The sequence below is a fragment of the Urocampus carinirostris genome, chromosome 1 (genome assembly GCF_059441175.1).
Source record: "Urocampus carinirostris isolate Australia breed hairy pipefish chromosome 1, RoL_Ucar_1.0, whole genome shotgun sequence".
Taxonomy (NCBI): Eukaryota; Metazoa; Chordata; class Actinopteri; order Syngnathiformes; family Syngnathidae; genus Urocampus; species Urocampus carinirostris.
In genome coordinates this window covers 21,572,254-21,592,298 of record NC_142349.1, presented here as the reverse complement: position 1 = coordinate 21,592,298, position 20,045 = coordinate 21,572,254, and the positions used below count along the sequence as shown (strand labels likewise).

General features: G+C 40.2%; 1 protein-coding gene across 1 annotated transcript; it reads left to right on the top strand.

Annotated features, from left to right (window-relative positions):
• The first annotated feature begins 270 nt into the window (after positions 1–270).
• shisa9b (shisa family member 9b) lies at positions 271–20,045 on the top strand. The gene is made up of 4 exons (XM_088329953.1): positions 271–994; positions 4,946–5,052; positions 9,976–10,116; positions 17,118–20,045. Exons 1-4 carry the CDS (start codon positions 483–485, stop codon positions 17,492–17,494), a joined length of 1,137 nt encoding a protein of 378 aa, XP_088186079.1. The 5' UTR covers positions 271–482; the 3' UTR covers positions 17,495–20,045.

Genomic DNA, 20,045 nt, shown 5'->3' with positions numbered 1-20,045 from the left:
TTTAAGATGTATTATCGCTTAATGGAATTGCTGTCATTAATAAGGGGGGCTAATGGCTGAGGTTGACAGGTATGTAAGAGGCAAAGCTATCTGACATAAGAAATAACTATTATTATTTATATCAGCATTATTATTTTGACTAGTAATATTACGGCATAGTAGATCATACTAGAAAACACTCACTCCCACGTACACGAACAAAGGCGTACAACCAAAAACTCCACCTCCCCCTGAGCATCTTCCCTCTCAACCTGTCTCTTCTGATGCCAGTCAGTGTTTAAGCTGGGAACATCATTCTGGAAAAGCTCGGCAATCTCAAGAAAAAAATCTTCTTACTCACGGGCTGCAACTAAAAAACACACCCGCGCCGAGGAGTGCGATGATACGCGCACTGCGCGTTGTTTAGGCGCACGACAAGTTGCCCTTTTACGCACGAGCCTTTGCGCGAAAAATGCGAGGAACTCGAAGCAAAGTGAGCAAAAATGCGCGGCGCTGAGCTGCTTCTCGCTTACTTTTTAGCCAAAGTGAGCGTGGGTCAGGTCGAAAGCCAAGCGGAGCGCGCCACGGACGACTTGGTGCTACTGAGCGGATCCAACGAGTCCGCGGAGTGGACGGCGAGCAGCCCGACGCAGAGCTCGCCCACGGAGGACGCATGTCGCGGTTACTACGACGTGATGGGCCAGTGGGACCCGCCGTTCGTCTGCCAGACGGGCAACTACTTGTACTGTTGCGGGACATGCGGCTTCAGGTTTTGCTGCGCTTTCCGCAGCTCCCGGCTGGACCAGACCACCTGCAAGAACTACGACACACCGCCATGGATGATGACTGGCCGTCCGCCTTCTAAAGTGGACCTGGCTCAGAACTCGGTTAAGGACAAGAGCAACATGATTGTGTTCGTCATCTGCGGCCTGGTGGCCATTGTGGCACTCGTTGGCATCTTCACGAAACTCGGCCTGGAGAAGGTGCAGCGGGGGAACCGAGGGAACATCCCACAGTAGGCACCGTCGTGTTTCTTCCCGTGTTGATCGCCTTTAAATCAGGGGTCTCAAGCTCGATTGATTTGGGGGCCACTCTAGCTAGGGTCTGGGTGAGGTTGGGCCAATTTGGGTTTTTTGCAAGAATAGCTTCATTTGTCCCCTGTTTTTCCCTCATTCCCATCATCATTACCCAATGTATTAATTAATGTATTCATCTATTATTAATATCATTATCATTATTATGATTTTACTTTTGTCTCCCGTTTTATTATTTAATCAGTTCTTTTGGTTTTCTAGATGGTGTAAACGTATGGTTGAATGTGTTGTTTTGGTTAGAAGTGGCATATCTAAATGTTGTTTTTCAATGGAGACACCTATGTTTACAACCTGTTCAATGTCCAAGGTCTCCCTAAATTGTCCGTACCACAGGTAAAGAGAAAATGTACATAAAAGATTAGAAAAATAATAATAATAAAGAAATCCATAACGTGCTCAGTCTGCGCTTACATTAAAGGAACAGTGTGTGTTATTTGATCCACAAATGTTGCTTTATTGTGTAGTGCAACTGGTAGCATGTGCTGGAATACAAATTATAGAGACTCAAAGTGACCAAGCAGCACCTTTCTCTTTACTTACATTTTTTGTTACTCAGATTTTGCTTTTTGAGGCACCTGTAGCAGCAAAATGGCAGAGAATAATTTCCCTGTAGGCGAGCCTCATATGCAATTCTTAGATATGCTCGAATGAAATCTTCTTTTTTCATCTTTCTTGAGGTTTGGGCTCTATGAATCAGGTATTTTCTTACTTTTACCATTTTCGTGCAACACAAAAAGAAACCAAACAAAAAAAACGAGCAGACGAGCATGACGTCGCTCACCAGCACTCGCCCCAGCCTCGTCCTTACGACTTAATGTGTTCCACCATGAACAGCTTTGCTAAAAGTAAGATAAACACAGATAGGTGCGGTGGAAAATGAAGCATACGGGCTCTTTGAACTCGTTTGGCCATTGTTAATGTCAAATGTTAATATATAAATTGTTTAACTTTCAACTTTTTTAAGGACGAAACCTTTAAAAAATGTTTTTCAAGGGGGAGAAAAGCAGTAATTAAACACATAAAACTGTAGTGTTGGTGGATATGCAACAGGTGGCGCCATAATTCCAACGGAACTGTACAGCAGGATTTATTTTCACCTAAGTCACAATACAATTACACTTTGCTTTTCTCAAAATGACCACTAAGGCCACACAGATTCAGCAGCACAGTAAGATGACAGTTTGCGATAAAAGGAAAAAGCTTTATTCCGCAATATTATAAGGGACACTTAGTTCCACTTAGTTTGGAGGGAAAGGCTTCATCCTCAGCCGATTGAAATTTCTTGTCATGATTTGCCGTTTGCCCTCACCTGTGCCCGCTCGTTTGGCTCCAGCTGCTATTTAAACTCAACACCCTCATTCACTCCTTGTCAGTCCGTCAGCTAACCTCCGCACATGCAAGGCAAGCACTTTTTGACTCTGGCTCCCGTTTTTCCTGTCCTTTCCTGTATCCTACTCATCTGCCCCTGGCTTCCCGATTGTCTACGACTACCTGACTTTTTCCCTCCTCCGACCACGCTCTGATCACCCGTCCTGGCTGCCCGACTTGTCTCTGCCAAGCTTCTCCTGCCCAGCGATTGCCGAATCGCTGGCGTTTGTTCGCCTGACTTCTCCGCTTCCGCGATAAAGCTTTGTGTGAAACGATACGCGTTTGGGTCTACCATCTGTTCTGGCTCTGACAATTCTATAGATAATGTTTTCAATGTTATTTCATTATAACCATTGTGCGTGTCTTCGGGTTGTTGGATGGCGATAAAGAAAGGGATCTTATTGTCTTATTATTGTCGCTGTTTATTCTAAATATGCATCACAAGTACTGCAAGGCTTCCTTATATTGTCAAACAATTTCTCGAAACAAAACCATGTAAAACAGAAAAACAAATAAGGAGGCTACATGAACCAGAAAACAAAGGAAGAGAAAACAAAATTGTTGTATGCCTAATGTTTTAATACAGCACTTTGAGTGGCTAAAAAGTGCTTTACAAATGAATACCTTTTGATTTAATTTGTTAAGCAATCATACATTTTGCAAACACAAAGCGGCATCTATTTACTCACAGCAAGACATGCTATGTAGACTAAAAACAAAGATAAAATTTTAAACAACTTTAATCTATTCACCATATTAACAACACTTTGCTTAGCTCTTTCCCCACCTGCAGTAAATTCAGTGGCGCCTATTATACGCAGCAGTATACTCTATTTAAAAAAAGGTTGTTTTTTTTTTAATGATCAAAAAAGTATAAAATATAGGGAAAATGCAGAAATTGACTGGTATGATTATATATATTTTGAACAATTATTAAACCATCGTATACCACATGGCAACGTACCAGACATCTCTCAACACTCCACACGCAGGCCGTCAATAAAAACAAATGAGCCACCAATAAAACTGAGGTGGGCAAATTATGGGCTGTGGGACACATTTGGCCAGTCAAGCTCTTTAATCCGGTCGACCGAATGCAAACGTTAAAAAGATAATGATAATATACATGATATGATAAATAAACTAGTAATAAGAGAAAAAAAAACGTTTTGGGGATGTTCTTGTCCCCAGTGTCCCTTTGTGTGTTTCACCAATAACAATAGTTTTTATGAAGCATAAATGTGTACTTTGACATTACATTCAAATAGCTGGTTAAATCTTTTAAAATCTCAAGCAAAATATTAAGCAAATTTCATGCAAAAATGAAAAAAATGGAAGCCTAAGCTACTGTACATACTGAACGTATAAATGTCTGAATTTATATTTATTCATACATGTATATTATCGCTGCTATTCTAAACAGACCCATCTCAATTTTTTTGGCTCTTTATATTTTGCATAAAATGAATGTTTACAATGAGAAAAGGTAAAATTTAAAAACGCCTAAAAAGTAGAGACGATGTGAGAAATATTGGATAGGTGTTCGTTATATTTTCCCCTCATGAATTGCTGAGGTATCAGATCAAACCTTGGTCTGGGCAGATACAATCATTGTTTTTTGTATTATACAAAATCATGCATGGATTTGCCCCCTCCTATCTTTCAGACTTAATTTCTCCCTACATTTCGGTCTGTAGCATTCGCTCTGAAAATTCTGGTCTACTAGTGATCCCAAGAGCCAAGAAGAGATCCGCAGGTTCGAGAGCGATCTTCATTCGGGCCCCGGAGCTATGTTATGCTCTTCCCCCTGAGATTCGATCTGCAACCTCAGTGGAACTGTTTAAATCTAGACTTAAAACACACTTATATTCTATAGCTTAGCAATGACCTGTATTTCACATTGACAATATCTGTGTATTATTTGTTATTGCTACATCCATTGCAGCCTGGTCATCCTGGGAGGGGGATTACCTCATGTGCGGTCCCCTCTCAAGGTTTCTTCATTTTCTTCATGCTAAAGTTTTGAGTTTTTCCTTGCCCTCATGTAGGTTTTAGATCGGGGGATAGTGTAAAATTAGTCTGTAGTCTGTAATAGTTTGTGGTCTGTGCAGCCCTTTGAGACTTCTTGTGATTAAGGGCTATTCAAATAAACATTAATTAACATGACTTCTCTGATGTTTAGGGGATTCAGGGTCGGGGTCCTGAGTGCCCTGAGTGTGTATGGAATGAATGAGACGGCAGAGAGAGAGATGGGCGCAATGGTGAATGTAAACAAAGCAAATTTGAGAATGGAACTGAATAAATTGAGTTAAAACTAACGCACACCGGACTTAAATATTTTCCCCTGTAGTATGCAGCATAAAAAGGCTTTTAAATATAATTGTAGTCCTGAAAGGTGATCCTGATTTTACATAATATACCTGTAATTTGATGACGTCTTTTTCCCCTTTTGAACAAAACCTTATCAGATGTGTTTGAATGTTTACTGTATATCGTCTTTGCAGAGCTTTGACACATGTTACCCGCCATCCTGCTGCCCAACACACAGACGAGATGACGCTTGGCCTTCACTATGACAACATGCAAACGAGAGTGGCCGTCAACAGTCTCCGTGAGTGAATGTTTTAACCTTATTTCCAATCAGATTTATAATTGTTTTGTACAAAGCACACTTTTTCTTCATTAAAGGGACAGTGTGTGATGTTTGACCACTATCTGTCGCTCTATTGTGTAGTGAATCAAAAAATAAGTGGTAAAAAGGGAAAACACGAACTACAGGGAGTCAAAACTGACTTAAATGTCCCACTATCCCTTCTTTTTGTTTTGCACAGCGTTTTAGAATAAAAGAGGAAAAGGGGGAAAAATAGAAAATAAAAACAAATGAAAAAAAGAAAATATAAAAGGGAAAAAGAAGAAAAGAGAAAACAGAAAGAAATAAGAACCAATAACAATATGGAAAATTAAATGAATAAAGAAAAATGAGTGTGTCTGTCTGTCATGGCAGGTCAGTGTGTGGTGTGGCTCTTTGACGCTCACAGTTAAAAATTTCGGCTCTTTGTGTCAAACTTGTTCCCCACCCCTGATTTAGTGTCATGTATTGTGCAAAATTAAACTTTCTCTTTCACATGGCAGTCTTAATATACCCGTTTTTTTAGTTACTATTCAGATCACATTAATACAGTGATCCTGTAATGCATTTGGACCAACAATTAACTGCATAACACAAAAAGAAGATGATCAGATTTTCTAAATATGCCTGTAATATTCCTCCAAAGCACCAATAGTAACACCGAGCCTCACAAAACTGCAGGCTTGCAGCAGTTCAACAAAGTGAGTGCTACATTGAAGGAAAAAGAAAATAGAACGTTTTTGCTCTAACCTGCAACTCAGTGTGACAAACACGCAATCTGTATTATCTGCTCTACAGATACGAACACTACTACGATCTGCGCGCACGTCATGTTTAAGCCACATCTCTCTGTCTCTCTAGTGATAGACACTATTTGTCTATTGGTGCATTATGTATAAGTAAATATCCACCCATCCTTTATCTGCGCCGTTTATCCCCAGTAGGATCTCGGGGTGCTGGAGCCCATCCCAGCTATTTTCGGGCAGTGGGCAGGGGACACCCTGAACTGGTTTTCATCCGGTCACAGGGCACATTCATATAGACAACTATTCACAGGCTCATGGGAAAACGGAGTTCCCGGAGGAAACCCATGCAGGCAGGGGAGGATAATATGCAAACTCTGCACAGGGAGGCAGGAAGTAATCGTGCAAAGTAAACCTAATTTCAACTAAATGTATACGTAATTTGATTGTGTCTTATTTTTGGTAACCGTCACGGAACACAATTTTTTTGTATCCTAATTACTTAATGGATGGATTCCATTACTCCCTAAACCTGGTTATAATAAATAAACTCAGGGAAAGAGGGTTCAATCATTACAAAATCATGACATTTCCATTCAGAAAGTGTCAATATGAGCCAATACTTTCCTGCCTTTAGTTGGTATTGGATTGATACCAAATTTCACAGTCACTTCTGTCAAGGTTAAAACTTGAGATTGTATTAAAGTAAAGAAAGAAACACACTCTGTGTCAGAGACTGATCTTGGGTAGCGCTTTCATCGGACGCGCATCACACCTTAGCTTTCCCCTAAATCTGAGAACGGCTCAATCCGATAACTACTAGCCCATTGTTCGAAACACAGGTGTAAAACAACACATCTGATTGGCTTAAACAAGATCACATGAATACATGAAACGTATCTGCTTGGCTTGAACAAAATCACACAATTAAATGGAGCCATATAATGCTGGTCACAAGATGGCTTGCGAGCACAATAAATGAACGTTAAGAAAAGTGAATTTTTTTTAACATAAAAGAACAATGAGTTACTGTAAAAATAAGACAGTATATCAGGGGAAGCAAGCTTGTGACCAGACTTCCCGCACTAAAGTGAAGGACATCTTGATTAATACAAATGTTGTAAGAATACAAACAGCACCTGGATATAATCTTTGGCTTTGTTAAGGTACTTTTAAGGGAAAAAAAATCATACAAAGGAACATTCAAACTATTAATAAACTATAATTGTCCTTTCAACTTCCACCCCTAATAAAATAGACATTTTTAAAAGTTTTTTTTTTTAAATATACACTGTTAAAAGGCAACATCAGCAAACATTGTAATGTTATCATTCATTATATTGGATTATTTTTCTTTTAAACTAAATGTTTGAAATAAAGTTTTGTTCCTGACAATGAAAATCAAAACTCTGCAGCGGCAATGATCCAAATATTCTGGGGACCTGCATGAAGAGAGTGAAGACTTCCTGGAGATGCAGCTGGAGAATGGTGGCTGCTCTCCAAGTCCGACACGATTGCATCTGTGCAATTAATTGCTGTGCGGCAAATAGAGCGCCCCGTCGCCCTGGCATGACGGTGCGAGCTAGCAGATGTTCCAAAAGACCGTTTGATCGCTGCCAGGACATTCTGATAATCCTGAATGCCAGTCATTTAATATTTAGGTTCTACAAACTTTTGACACTATTTCAAAAAATAAAGCCCTTTTACTTTTACCAGCACATTTCCTGGAACGCCATATGTCACTGTCATGAGAAAAATACTTATTTACAAATGTGTTTGAATAAAAACACTCTCAAAAGATTATTCTATTTACATGTAAGCAATGATGAATTTAATATGGACAAATTAAAACAAACTTATTCTTAAAATAACTCTTAAATGAAACATGGAGGCGCGGTTTAGATGATAAACTAACAAAAACAAATTTTGAAGGTACTGTATGGTTTTTTTCCCACATGATGATATGTTATCTTTTCTTTGTTTTGTTTTTTTTAAATGACATGAGCGAGTATTTTATTGATATTGCCGTCACAAAACAGTACTACTGTTAAGAAATAGTTGAAAGCAGGGTTCTCCAACGTGGTGCAAGTGGGCCCCAGGTAGCCCCCTGAGAACAAATGAGTAGCCCATGAAAAGGTTCTGATAATAGCTCATCTGTTAGGGTTTGTGGGAGGATGTGCCCATGTGGACTCAGAACCTAACATCATCAGTGATGGGTCATTGTAATTGTCCAGGAAGTTTGATTTCTAATTGGCATATTAAGTTACAAAACACAGCCAAAACATAAACATAATAAGTTACAAAAAGTGGCTCTCAACTTCAAAAGGGTTGGTGACACATGGTTTAAAGGAACCTCTGTGTAATAATTGACCACTAGAAGTCGCTGCATTGTGTAGTGCAACGGTAGTGCTACAAAACACAAGAAGTAACACAAACTACGGAGAGACAAAGTGACCAAATCACACCATATTTCTTATCATTTTTTTCCCCAGCCTTTAATGGGGCTTTGGGGGGGTACTTGTAGCAGCAAGATGGCACACAATCATGTCAATTCCCTCAATGTGAGTCTGATGTTAAGTAAGCTAAATACAATTTTCCTGTGAGTATTTTTGGGGGGAAAAGCACTTTGATATGATGGTTTGTGTATTTTTTCCCTTTTTTTCCCCAAATCTCAGTTTCTTTTTTTTAATGAAAGAAGTTTTTTTCTTTTTTTTTTTTACTCCAGAGGCCTTAAATAATGAACAATTTATTTTTAATGGTAAATATAGAATAAATAGTGCTTTTATTTCTGGCTTACAAGCAGATTTTAGCACTGCAGTCATTTAGAAAAAATAATATATTACTATTATTATGATCATAATTATTATAGCAGTTGTAGTAGTAGTAGTAGTAGTAGTAGTAGTAGTAGTAGTAGTAGTAGTAGTAGTGGTAGTAGTATTATATGTCCGAAATGTTTTTTTGTTACCCTTAAATGTATTTTTTACAGAATTGACCAAATACAAAGTTAAATTGTTAATCGAGATTTTCGTCGAATAAACTCGATATAATGAAATCCACTTCACACCAAAAGTCTGTTTTCAATCTGGATGGACATTTTGAGGGGTTTACCAATTTGGTCGGCACTTGGATTTCTGCGCAGAAAACAGATCATTAAACCAGAATGAGGTTAATGAGGCTCTTATTCCCCACTGGTCACTAAGAGACTTTATTACTGTGCTAATTAATGCAGAGGCTGTCTGAGTCTGTCTCGTCCTATAAGAATGTCTTCGACTACCGATTCTACTACTCCAACACGTTGAAACACCAAAATATGTAAAAAACGTTCAGAATTCAACTTTCTTAAAATAAATCACAAGAGCCTTTAGGTGACAACTTAGTAGACCAAAATATCTCAACTTTTTTGTACACTTTTTTTTTAAAAATAAAAAATAACAAGGCACACTTCCCTTCATAGAAGTTTAAAAACGAATACCTGGCACCAGATTCATGTATTTTTTAAAGCTTAAATAATAATGTTGCTTAAATTGATAATATCAATAATTTCTCATCATCTGTGGTCACAGTGGCTCATAAGGTAATACAAACTATTTTTTGGTTTTGTTTATTATTATGCTGTACTTCTTGGATTTGACCTTTTTTAATATAGTCAACTGAGTTGAAGAACGTTGTCAAGGTTAAAACTTGAGATTGTATTACAGTAAAGAAACACTCTTAGTCGGAGATTGATTTTGGGTAACCCTTTCGCCTAGATCTGGTTCCAAGATCGGCTCAGAGAGGAAAGACACCCATCCGATAACTACTAGCCTATTTATTCAAAACCCAGGATGCGCTAAAGAATACACACGGTCCATTTAAGCACTTGTCCAGATGTCTTACAAGTAAGCCAAGTAGGAGCCCTTTGGCAAATGCAGTCATTATTCAATTAGTGAATAGTGAGTTTAACTTCTTCCTGTACACATCCTCTTTTGCTTTGTATTATAAGGAAGTACACATGCCTTATGGGACTTTTCTAACCCTTAAAGGTCAGTCTTGGTACTTAAATATACTATTTTAGGTGGGGCAACTGGCAATACGGCTCTCATTTGGGCGTTTTTCTCACCAAGCACGACAAAACAGATACTAAGTGGTGTTCAAACATGTTTTTCAATTTTCAATTTTTCAGATAGCCCCCTGATGGACAACACGACACCTGCATCTCCCTTGCTCATTGAGCCGTACACTCTGCTGGATCCGATCAGCAGCCCTTACGAGCTACAGACGTCTGTTATGGACCTCAACAAGTACGCCACCCTCAAGACTGTTGGTAAGAATGCATAAGACGTGTTTGAGGTGAAAATAGAGGTTAAATCTTGGGCCCGGGCCTGAACCCACCCCGAATCTGTACCAAAGTTTAGGCCTAAAATGTCAGTCATTAAGTGGGGCCGGCTGGGCTTCTCTCTCGCAATTTTTGTTTTTACCATTCATGGAGGATCAGCACAGCATGCAATTACTTTTACTATAGTAATTATTTAGATAAAGAACATACTTACCGAACTATCAGTTCAAATACAAACCACTCAATACAAAGTATTGGCGCAAAAGATGCACCGCTTCATCTTTCCACCTAAGCATCCTTTACGTCAGACGTAATATTTGCCTCTCGCCAATAGCTTGCAGGCTCTACTGTCATGATTGCCAATTCAAGGCACCTGTGACTACCCAATTGGCGCCAACAGCACTGAGAGCTGATTGGCTTAAACCCCCTGCTTTCAAGAGGACGCCGTCAGATCGTTGCGAACCTATGCTCCCAGCTAGGCAAGCTCATTCCGTCAGACATTTTTCCTGCCCTTTTTTTCTCTGCCTGATACCCATTGCCGACCTGTTTCTGGACCCGATTCTGCCCTGTTCTGCCATCCCGATATCCGACCTGTTTTGCCCCGCTTCCTGCCTGACACCTGTTGCCGTCCTCGTTTCTGAACTTGATACCGCCCTTGCTCTCCCGTCCCGGGCAACGACCAGTACTCCTGCAAGTCTACGATTATCCTCGCTCGACACGGAAGTGCCTTCCACGTTCCAGCCACCTGCAACCCGTGTCCGTCGATCATCGGATTGTGGACGCAAGCACTGCTCTCTCTCTTTATTAATAAAACTGAGTAAACAAACGCTACTGGGTCCTGTCTCCGTTTCTGACAAACTTTCTTTCTGCTTTTTGACCAAATATTTCACCAGTCGTAGCTTGTGATCTGCAGAATACAGTTTTCGTTTTTGTGCCATTTGTTTCAGTTAGACCTTCACTTTTGTTCATTGCACGTCGCCGAAACGTTCATTTCTGTGCAGGACTTGCAGTGCACACTTGAATTGAGGGACTCTGCCCCAAGTAGACCCCAAGCTGGTTAGTCAGCTGAAGTATGCGCGGTCAAAGTAAAGCTTTGTGTTTACTTTTTAAAACTGTGTATTTTGGGCTCCGTTATCAAATCAAGTTTATCCGTCAGGTTTGGGCGGGTTCGGGTTTAAATGCCCGTGACTCGGGTCGAGTCGGGCTGTATTCTTTAGGCCCGATCATACCTTTATCGTGAAAATGTGATACACTGTCGTTCAAAAGTTTGTGGTCACCTAGGCAATGTTGTGTGTTCCATGAAAAAGTCACACTTTTATTTATCAAATGAGTTGTTCAATGTCTCTGCCCGGATATGGATTTTTCTTTGCCACTTGCCTTAAAGACAAGCATTTCGCTGTACTGTAACACACTATTAATAACATTTAGTAACTGTCGTTACTACATGGAGCGTTACTGCGTTACTCCTTAAATCTACAAAAAGATCCTAAGCCCGAGCTCAAGCCAAATTTCGGGCCAGTCGGTCCTAAAATTTTTAACAATTGTAATGAAAATATTTTTTTTACATTTTATTTTACTCACAGTTATTAAGTCAATATGCTTTGAATGTCCGGTGGGAGAGGAGTGGAAACAAATTTATAGGACAGGTTTGTTGAGCGTAGTCATTTTCCGAATGGATGTCAGAGTTTGACACAAAACGCAACTGCCTCGACAGGCACTTTTAGGCCAAAACCTAAAAAAAAGGACATCAAAAGCTACACGTCAATATCCATGCTTGCCCCGAAGCATCACAATATTCAGTCTGTTTGAGCGATTCATCTCGGGGCCAGTTTTGGACGATGCAGCTGAAGCTTATCTGACTCAGCGGGAAGTGCTAGCAAACAGATAATTAGGAACGATCAAAAATAGAGCGGATCTTAGCTGATGAGATTGAGGACAGCAGACGGTCAAGACAAATCAAGGACTCGTTTTGATTGGAGGAAACAGTATATTCGGGGCGTTGGAGTGTATGCTGTGAGTAAGTACAATGGAACACCCTCAAACAGAATGATGCATGATGAAACCGTTCTTCCATTAGAAAATAACACAAACTGAAGAAATGCATTTAGATGTGAATGTCACAAACTAGGACAGGAAACAGGAATGAGAGCCCAATCGCGTAACGTTACTCACATTTTATTGGGGAGAGGAGGGATGACCCTACTTGATCTGGGGATCGATGGTCTTGGAAGTAAATTGAAATCAGAATTAAGAAGTGGTCAAAATCAAACAGATCGGGCCGAAAATAAAACAGGATCAAAACACAGGAAAAAACGGAGATTCACGGGACTTGGCATATCACACAGAGTCTAGCATGAGTTTCGCAGACGCTCTGACACCAGGCAACCCGCAAGACCATGTTTAAGTAGTCCGGAAGCAATCTGTCAACTGTGACAATCCTGGCGGACCAATTGGGCGGCATAGCAATTGTGACAGTGAATTCTTTACAACAGCGACACGGCAGCTGAGAGGTTAGCACGTCTGCGGCACAGTTCTGAGGTCAAATCCATCTACCAGCCTTCCTGTGTGGAGGTGGCCTATTCTCCCCGTTCTTGCGTGGGTTTCCTTCGGGCACTTCGGTTTCCTCCTACATTCCAAAAACATGCATGGCAGGTTATTTGGACGGTCCAAATTGTCCCTAGGTGTGAATGAGCGTGGATGAGTATAGATGTTAAGAGAGGACTGTATGAGAGTGTGATTGTGCCGACTGTGTTGTATGGTGCAGAGACTTGGAGCCTGTACACAGATTTAAGAAAAAAATTAAATGTTTTTGAGAGCAGTATGTTAGGAGTGACAAGATTGGATAGATTGAGAAATGAAATTGTGAGAGACAGAACTGGAGTAGGAGTGGAACGGAGCAAGCGTGTGGATAAGAGAAGAGGATCTATGAGGAGCGACTGTTGAAGATGATCTACAGAGCAGAAGTAAATGGGAGGAGACCAAGAGGAAGGCCGCGATTGACGTGGATGGATGGTGTTACGAGTGCACTGCAGGAAAGAGGTCTAAATGTAGTGGAAGCTAGAGCTCTTGTTGGTGATAAGAACGAGTACAGAGGTGTTGTGAAAGGACGATGGGACGTTTGTAAGCGTTCTAAGGGATGGGCAGCGCACCTGTATGATGTGGCAGGGGTAAACCAGTGAAAGCTGTCGGGCCCTGCTGTTGAACAGAAGAGTGTGTTGTGTCATCCTGACCCGAGGGACATGCCCGCTTTCTTGCGTCTGGTTTCATCTGGAGGGATGAAAGCATGACCAACTTGGATGCTGAGGTGCTTAACTTGTTTGGGTGTTTGGGCATTTGGGTTGGCCATGGTCATCAAAGATTTTTGTGTGTGTTTTTTTGCTCCTTTTTCCCTTTTTTTATTTTCTTTGTTTTGTGCCTCTGTTTGTCTTGCTGTCGGGCACCCCTCTCAAGGGATATGACCAGGGTGTCACGGTTGCCATGGCGCCCAATTGGCCCCACCCGTGTGGCACCAGCTGTGGCTCATTGACCGATTGGCTTTCCATCTTTTAAGCTCAGTGCTCTTCCTTTGTCAAACCGTCAACGAACCGATGCCCCGCAACACGTGGGTTCTGACTCGGTCTTGTTTTCCTGTTGGTATTTCCTGTCCGGTACTGTTCCCGTTTATTTTGTTCTGTTTATTATTCTCTCCAGTTTTCGTTCCCGTCTAGTTCCTGTTTATTTCAATATCCTTTTTCATTATCAATCCTGTCTGTCCCGTCCTGTCCGGTATCGACCCCATCTATCCGATGTCTGCTAGGGCAATTGCAATCGATCTCGTCGTTCTCTGGCTTCCTGTCTTTCCACGCCAGACCGCTACCCAACGTGCATGACTCCCCATTTTCCGTAAAATAAAAGGCTTGTATGAGAACGTCACGCGTTTGGGTCCTGATCCTGTTCCGGTTCTTGACACAGGGTAGATAGATGGATGGATAGTGAATGAGCGGATGAGTTGTCCGTCCCCTTGTACCCTGCAACTGGCTGGGCACTAGTTCAGGGTGTCCTCGGCCAACTTCCCAAAGATGACTGGGATGGGCTCTTGTACCACTGTGACCCTATTGAGGATAAGCGGTGCAGATGATGGATGGGTGCTTCACAACAGGTTAAGTGTTGCTCCTTTTGGCTTGTGCACTCACCCTCAAGGTCAACTGGTTTCTTTGTTTTTATTGTTAGTGTTGAGGCAAAAGTGAAAACTACGGGCGGGCCTATAGTTACATTTTGATTTCAGACCTCTGTCCAGATGACCTTAACACCCTTGTCATGCAGGAATCCCTTGCTAAAAGGCAGTTTACTTTTCACTTTTTTATTTCACCACAGATTAGCGTCATACATTGTGTTCAGCATTCTGATTGGTTAAACATTCTCCCCGCTAAGTATTATATGACAGCACATAAGTTATTTGTTAAAAAAGGTTACAAAGTACAAAGAACAGTGCTTTTATTGATTAATTAGGTATGTTTTGTATGTGGGAGAAAACCGGAGTACCAGGAGAAAAGCTACACAGGCACAGGGATGACATCCAAACTCTGCTGGGACCTCTTAACTGCCGCCCCACTTACAGTAAATGGAAAAACAGAAGAAAAACTCATTCAATGGCTGATGTCTCTCTCAGATGGGAAGATTGGTTGCCAGCCAATTTTTGCCATTCTTCCAAAAATTCCGAGCTGTAGCTATATAGCCATTTAACAAGGGTCTCCAACGTGCCCCCTAAAGACAGCTGAGGCGCCTGCGGACCTGTCCTGAAAACAGCTCACCGTGCTGGGTCATTGTGATTTTCTATTAAAATTATATTAATTGAATTACTATTTCACCTTATTTTTAATAATTAATCATGTACTAACTGTAATAACATGATAGATTTTCCATTTTAGAAATTCAAATAAACAAATTCCTGTTCATAAACTTCATGGACAAAAAAAATAATACAACAAGTATTGATAATTATTTTTAATCAATTGATTAAGAAAAAAACAAGATTCTTTTCATGTATGAAACAAATTTTTTATTCATTTTTGTATTGGTGTATCTTACAGGAAACACAACAAATTAATTTCCAATTTATGAATTCTATAAGCAAATCACCCAAAAAATTGCCTTTTTTTAGCTTGCTATCTGGCTATGTTTTTCGCTTTGTAGCTAGCTATTGTCCAACATTTTGACACATCAAAACAAAGCTTGAATCCTTATGTTTCATTAGAAAAAAACTATTTTTATAGCGTTTACTATTCTTTAGTAACCAAGAGATGAACATTGCTTTTCTAGAAAATACTTGTTTCCAAGAAAACTGAGAAAAACAGCTTTTTGTGAAAATTTCACTTTTGTGATTTTTTTTTTGCATCAGTGATATATCTCCAAATTTTAGACAAAGCTTTCCAAAAACTAACAAGGACACTTTGCTTGCAAAACAATATTTTATTGCAAGAACACTAAATTTATGCATGAATGACACATTAACTTTGCAAGAATGTTGCCGGTGACGTGAGCCAATTTCGGTCACACGGGGTTTCTTTGCACTCTGCATTGTTCGATAGAGGAAGCTGGGCAACAAAGGCAAGTGGGGGCTCCTTGATGTGTGGACAAAGATCTAATCACAGCCGTCCCTGCCATCTGGAGGCTATTTATCATACTGAAATCCTTCCAAGAGGCTTGATACTTACTGATCAGCAATGCCAAAGCCTTTAGAACAGATGATTAAATAAAATGTAGATACATTTCAAACATACACATTTTTACATTTTGGTGCATAAAGACAATGAATGAATGAATGAAAACTTTATTTCGAACATTTGAATGAAAACACAACAAAAACAATGAGTCAACAAGAAAATAATGTTACAAAACATGTTCGAAAAGGGGTAGTCAGAAGCAGATTTTCCCTACCCCTTTACCCCTTTCCCGATTAAATACATTTTACGAATCCTCTTCTCCTCTTGTGTCTAATATAACAAAATCTCATGGATATAATTATTACATAGGTCAGATATCAATATTTGTAATTATTACAATAATCACCCATCCCTCAACGTCATAATGCCACTAGTTACCAAATATCACTGCGGCACCAATGATAATAAAAACAATAAAAATAAACATAATATTTATAATAACAGTTATGATATAATAATAGCAACAATAACAACAAGTGTTATAACCATAGTTTTAAACGCAGTATTTCCAATCTCACTCATATCCCATTGTCTTCATCCCTGTATTTTGCCAGTAATGTTTTTTTTGTAGTTAAACTTGAACACATGAATAGATTTACATTGTTTGATCTTATCTTGTAAATTATTCCAAAGTTTGACTCCACACACAGACACACACATACTTTTCCTGGTTGTTATCACCTTTGGGATTTTGAATATACTACAGCCCCTCAAGTTATAATTTCCCTCTTTCCGAATGAATAATTTATGGATGTCTTCTGGCGCCATGTTTTTGTTGACCTTAAATAACAGTTGTGAAGTGAAATATTTTATTAAATCATCCAATTTTAATAATTTGGACTGCATGAATGAAATATTATTATGATCCCGATATCCTACCCTGTGTATGGTTCTTATTGCACGTTTTTGAAGGATAAAAAGGGGCTCGAGTGAACTTTTGTAATTATTGCCCCTGACCTATGCACAATGCTTTTGAAAATATATTCATACTGTACATTATGGCTCTGATTGAATAAAAATGAGAAGCTTGAGTAAAACTCATTCACTATTTTTTTTGTTCATTACATCACATAAAGAGAGGTTGGCGAGTCGTGCCATCCCCAAAGTCAATTTATCACCGAACCAAAGCTGAAACAGACCAGATCTGCTTTTGTAGCAGACTTAACTAGAACATCATCTTTCTCTTTATGAAAATTTTCACTTGATCAAATACTGTCTCTGATAGAAAGGTAATTCTAAGTTTAAGAACCTCTCGGATGCTGAGTCTCGCTGTTCTCCGTATGTCAGCAGGAAAAGCGGACGACAGCTTCTACACCAACCGCTTCCAAGTCCTGAGCGGAATAACAGCAAAGAGTGGCCTTCCAATGGAGCGCGGAGACACGGAGCCGGAGCCCAGGAACCCCTACCCCCTGGGTGGGACGCTCAGGCAAATGTCGAGCGCACCAAGCAGACGCAGGCACAAAAGCCCGAGAAGCCAAATCTCTCAGTCGCTGTCTTTTGGCTCTTTTTCCAGCCCGGCCACATCCAGGCCTTGGCAGGGCAACAGCATGCCGGGGCTGAGGCAGTGGTACGTCCCCGCCAAACTTTGCGTGGCAGCAACCGCTCCTTTCATGCCCCCGCAACCCTACTTGGTCACCAACAGCAAAACAGAAGTGACGGTATGAAGGGGGAACGCAGTGCAGTATTCAAGATAAAGGGTTTTATTCAAAGAAATGCTAGAGCACAAATAATACCAAATCACGCATGCTCACTCAGACTCTACACAATACTGTTTACATACTGTATCATGCATCGTATCACTTGCTAATATGTATTGTGCTCGTTCATTCTGGAGAACACAAGTACTCAAATTGATCTATCTATCTATCTATCTACTCTTGTCATATCCCTCGAGAGGGGTGACCGACAGCAAGTCAAACAAAGGAAAAAAAAGGGAAAAAGTAGCAAAAAACACACACAATACGTTTTGGACCATGGCCAATCCAAATGCCCAAACACCCAAACAAGTTAAGCACCTCGGCACCCAAGTTGGTCATGCTTTCGTCCCTCCAGCTGAAACGGGACACAAAAAAGCGGCCACGACACCGGGTCAGTGTGATACAACACACTCTTCCATTCAACAGCAGGGCCCAACACCTTTCCTTGGTTTACCCCTGCCGCATCATACGGGTGCCCTGCCCATGCCTTAGTATTAATACAGTATGTTAGTAAGGTGACTTAACAAACAACTCCACAAAAGAAAACTATGGTAGTACCTTGAAATTAGTGCTGGATTTTTGGAGTAAAAACCTAATTTGGACAATCTCTCAGTCTCTTTCTCTGTCTTACTTTGTTTCTCTCCTCTCTTATTTTCCCCTCTCTGTCTTTCTCTCTTTCTTTATCTCCTTTTCTCTTACTTTATCCCTCTCTCTTTTGGTCTCTCTCTCTGCCTCTCCATCTCTCATTGTCTGTTTCTCCCTCTCTCTTTTCATTTTTTTCCTGCCCCCCTCTTTCTTTTTGTCTCTCTCTCTGCCTCTTTCTCTCTCTGTCCCTCTCTCTCTATTGCTTTGTATATGTCCCCCTTGCTCTAATTTATTCCTTTCATCTCTGTTTCTCTTTCTCTTGGAATCTCTCGTTGTAACTCTTTGTCTTTCTCTTCGTCTGTCTCTCTCTCTGAATCCTCTCTATATATACGTCTCTCTCTCTCTCTCTCTCTCTCTCTCTCTCTCTCTCTCTCTCTCTCTCTCTCTCTCTCTCTCTCTCTCTCTCTCTCTCTCTCTCTCTCTCTCTCTCTCTCTCTTACTTTGTCTTTGTATCCGTCTTTGTCTCTGTGTCTTTTTCTCTCCCTCTTTCTTTATAACTCTCGTTTTTTGGTCAATATTTTTTTCAATTCATTGTACGTATAATCACCTTGCGCAGTCTTGTACAAACATGGAAAGATCCCTGCATGGACAGTCCAATCAATCCTCGAAGAACTCTATAAAGATGAGTTGTTCTTTGCAAAGGATTGTTGATATAGTCCTTCATTGTACCTATTATCTTACAGCATGTTAAGTTTCATTGTTGTTCTTCAGATATCTGTTGATTATATGTTTTAATACGGTGAAAATAATGCAAGTGCTTAGTTTTGAGTTTAGTTTGACAGCAACTTTTAACTGAGAGTGGAAAGAAAATGATGTGCGCTAAACTGTTCTATTGGGACATGATTTCACTGAAACCGTAACATTTTTTTCACTCCATATTTTTCTTAAAAATGAAATACGATAAATATTGCATATACAGTTTCATTCTTACCGAGAACAACAAATGAGGGCAGAAACGACACCGACTGTTAGGTTAACCACAAGTAAGCACAAACCAGATGTAAAAGTCAGACGTGTGTTTCACACAACTGGTGAAAAAATCCGAACTTTTTCTATTTCAAAGAGTCGATGTTATTGAATGACGTGAATACACATTGTCACATTCAACTTATTTGCATCAAATAAAAAAAACATTGTTGTTATTGTGAAGCACTGCATATGTATTGTTGTTTTTGTAGATTCACAGTATCCGTAGCCATTGAATGTCTTTAGCAATGCAAGGTTAGCTTCAGACGTCCTGTTATAATAAAAACTGCCATTTGACACCATTACTAGACTATTATACATCTCAGTGACTTTATCTTTGATTGTACGGACAAAAGCAGGGTTCCCCTATTAATGGTAGTGCTCGCAGTGATTTTCGAGATCAGAATCTTCATCAGGTGTATGTCAGGGGTGGCGAACGAAATTTTTAACTGTGAGAGTCAAAGAGCCACACCACGCAATAATCAGCTATGACAGACAGACACACACAAACACACACAATTAATAACACACTCCTCTCCTTACAATACAACAAGTATTGTTCTTGTGTAGATTTCAAAGAAAGTGTCCACCCTCAATACACACAAAAAACTAAACACAAAACAAGGCAAAGAGCCACAGTATATAGAAAATATGATGAGGCAAAGAGCTACATTCTTATTGGCCTAGAGCCGCATGCGGCTCTAGAGCCACGTGTTCGCCACCCCTGGTGTATGTTGACCTTGCTAATAAGCTAACGACACGAACGAGGTGTACTGAAGATGGAAACATTGGCAGCCGCATTAAACTCTGCTGGGAATGTGTTTTAATGCGCTACAGATTGTCAAAGGTGTTTATGCTTCTGGTGTTTTGCTTTCGATGAAATAAAAAAGTTTATTCGCAGACTGTC

What these genes read in the sequence shown, in the direction of transcription:
- shisa9b (XM_088329953.1), top strand. Translation starts at nt 483, where the DNA reads ATGCGCGGCGCTGAGCTGCTTCTCGCTTACTTTTTAGCCAAAGTGAGC. An exon ending in AGTGGCCGTCAACAGTCTCC is followed by an intron (nt 5,053 to 9,975) that starts GTGAGTGAATGT and finishes TCAATTTTTCAG; the next exon opens with ATAGCCCCCTGATGGACAAC. An exon ending in CGCCACCCTCAAGACTGTTG is followed by an intron (nt 10,117 to 17,117) that starts GTAAGAATGCAT and finishes TCCGTATGTCAG; the next exon opens with CAGGAAAAGCGGACGACAGC.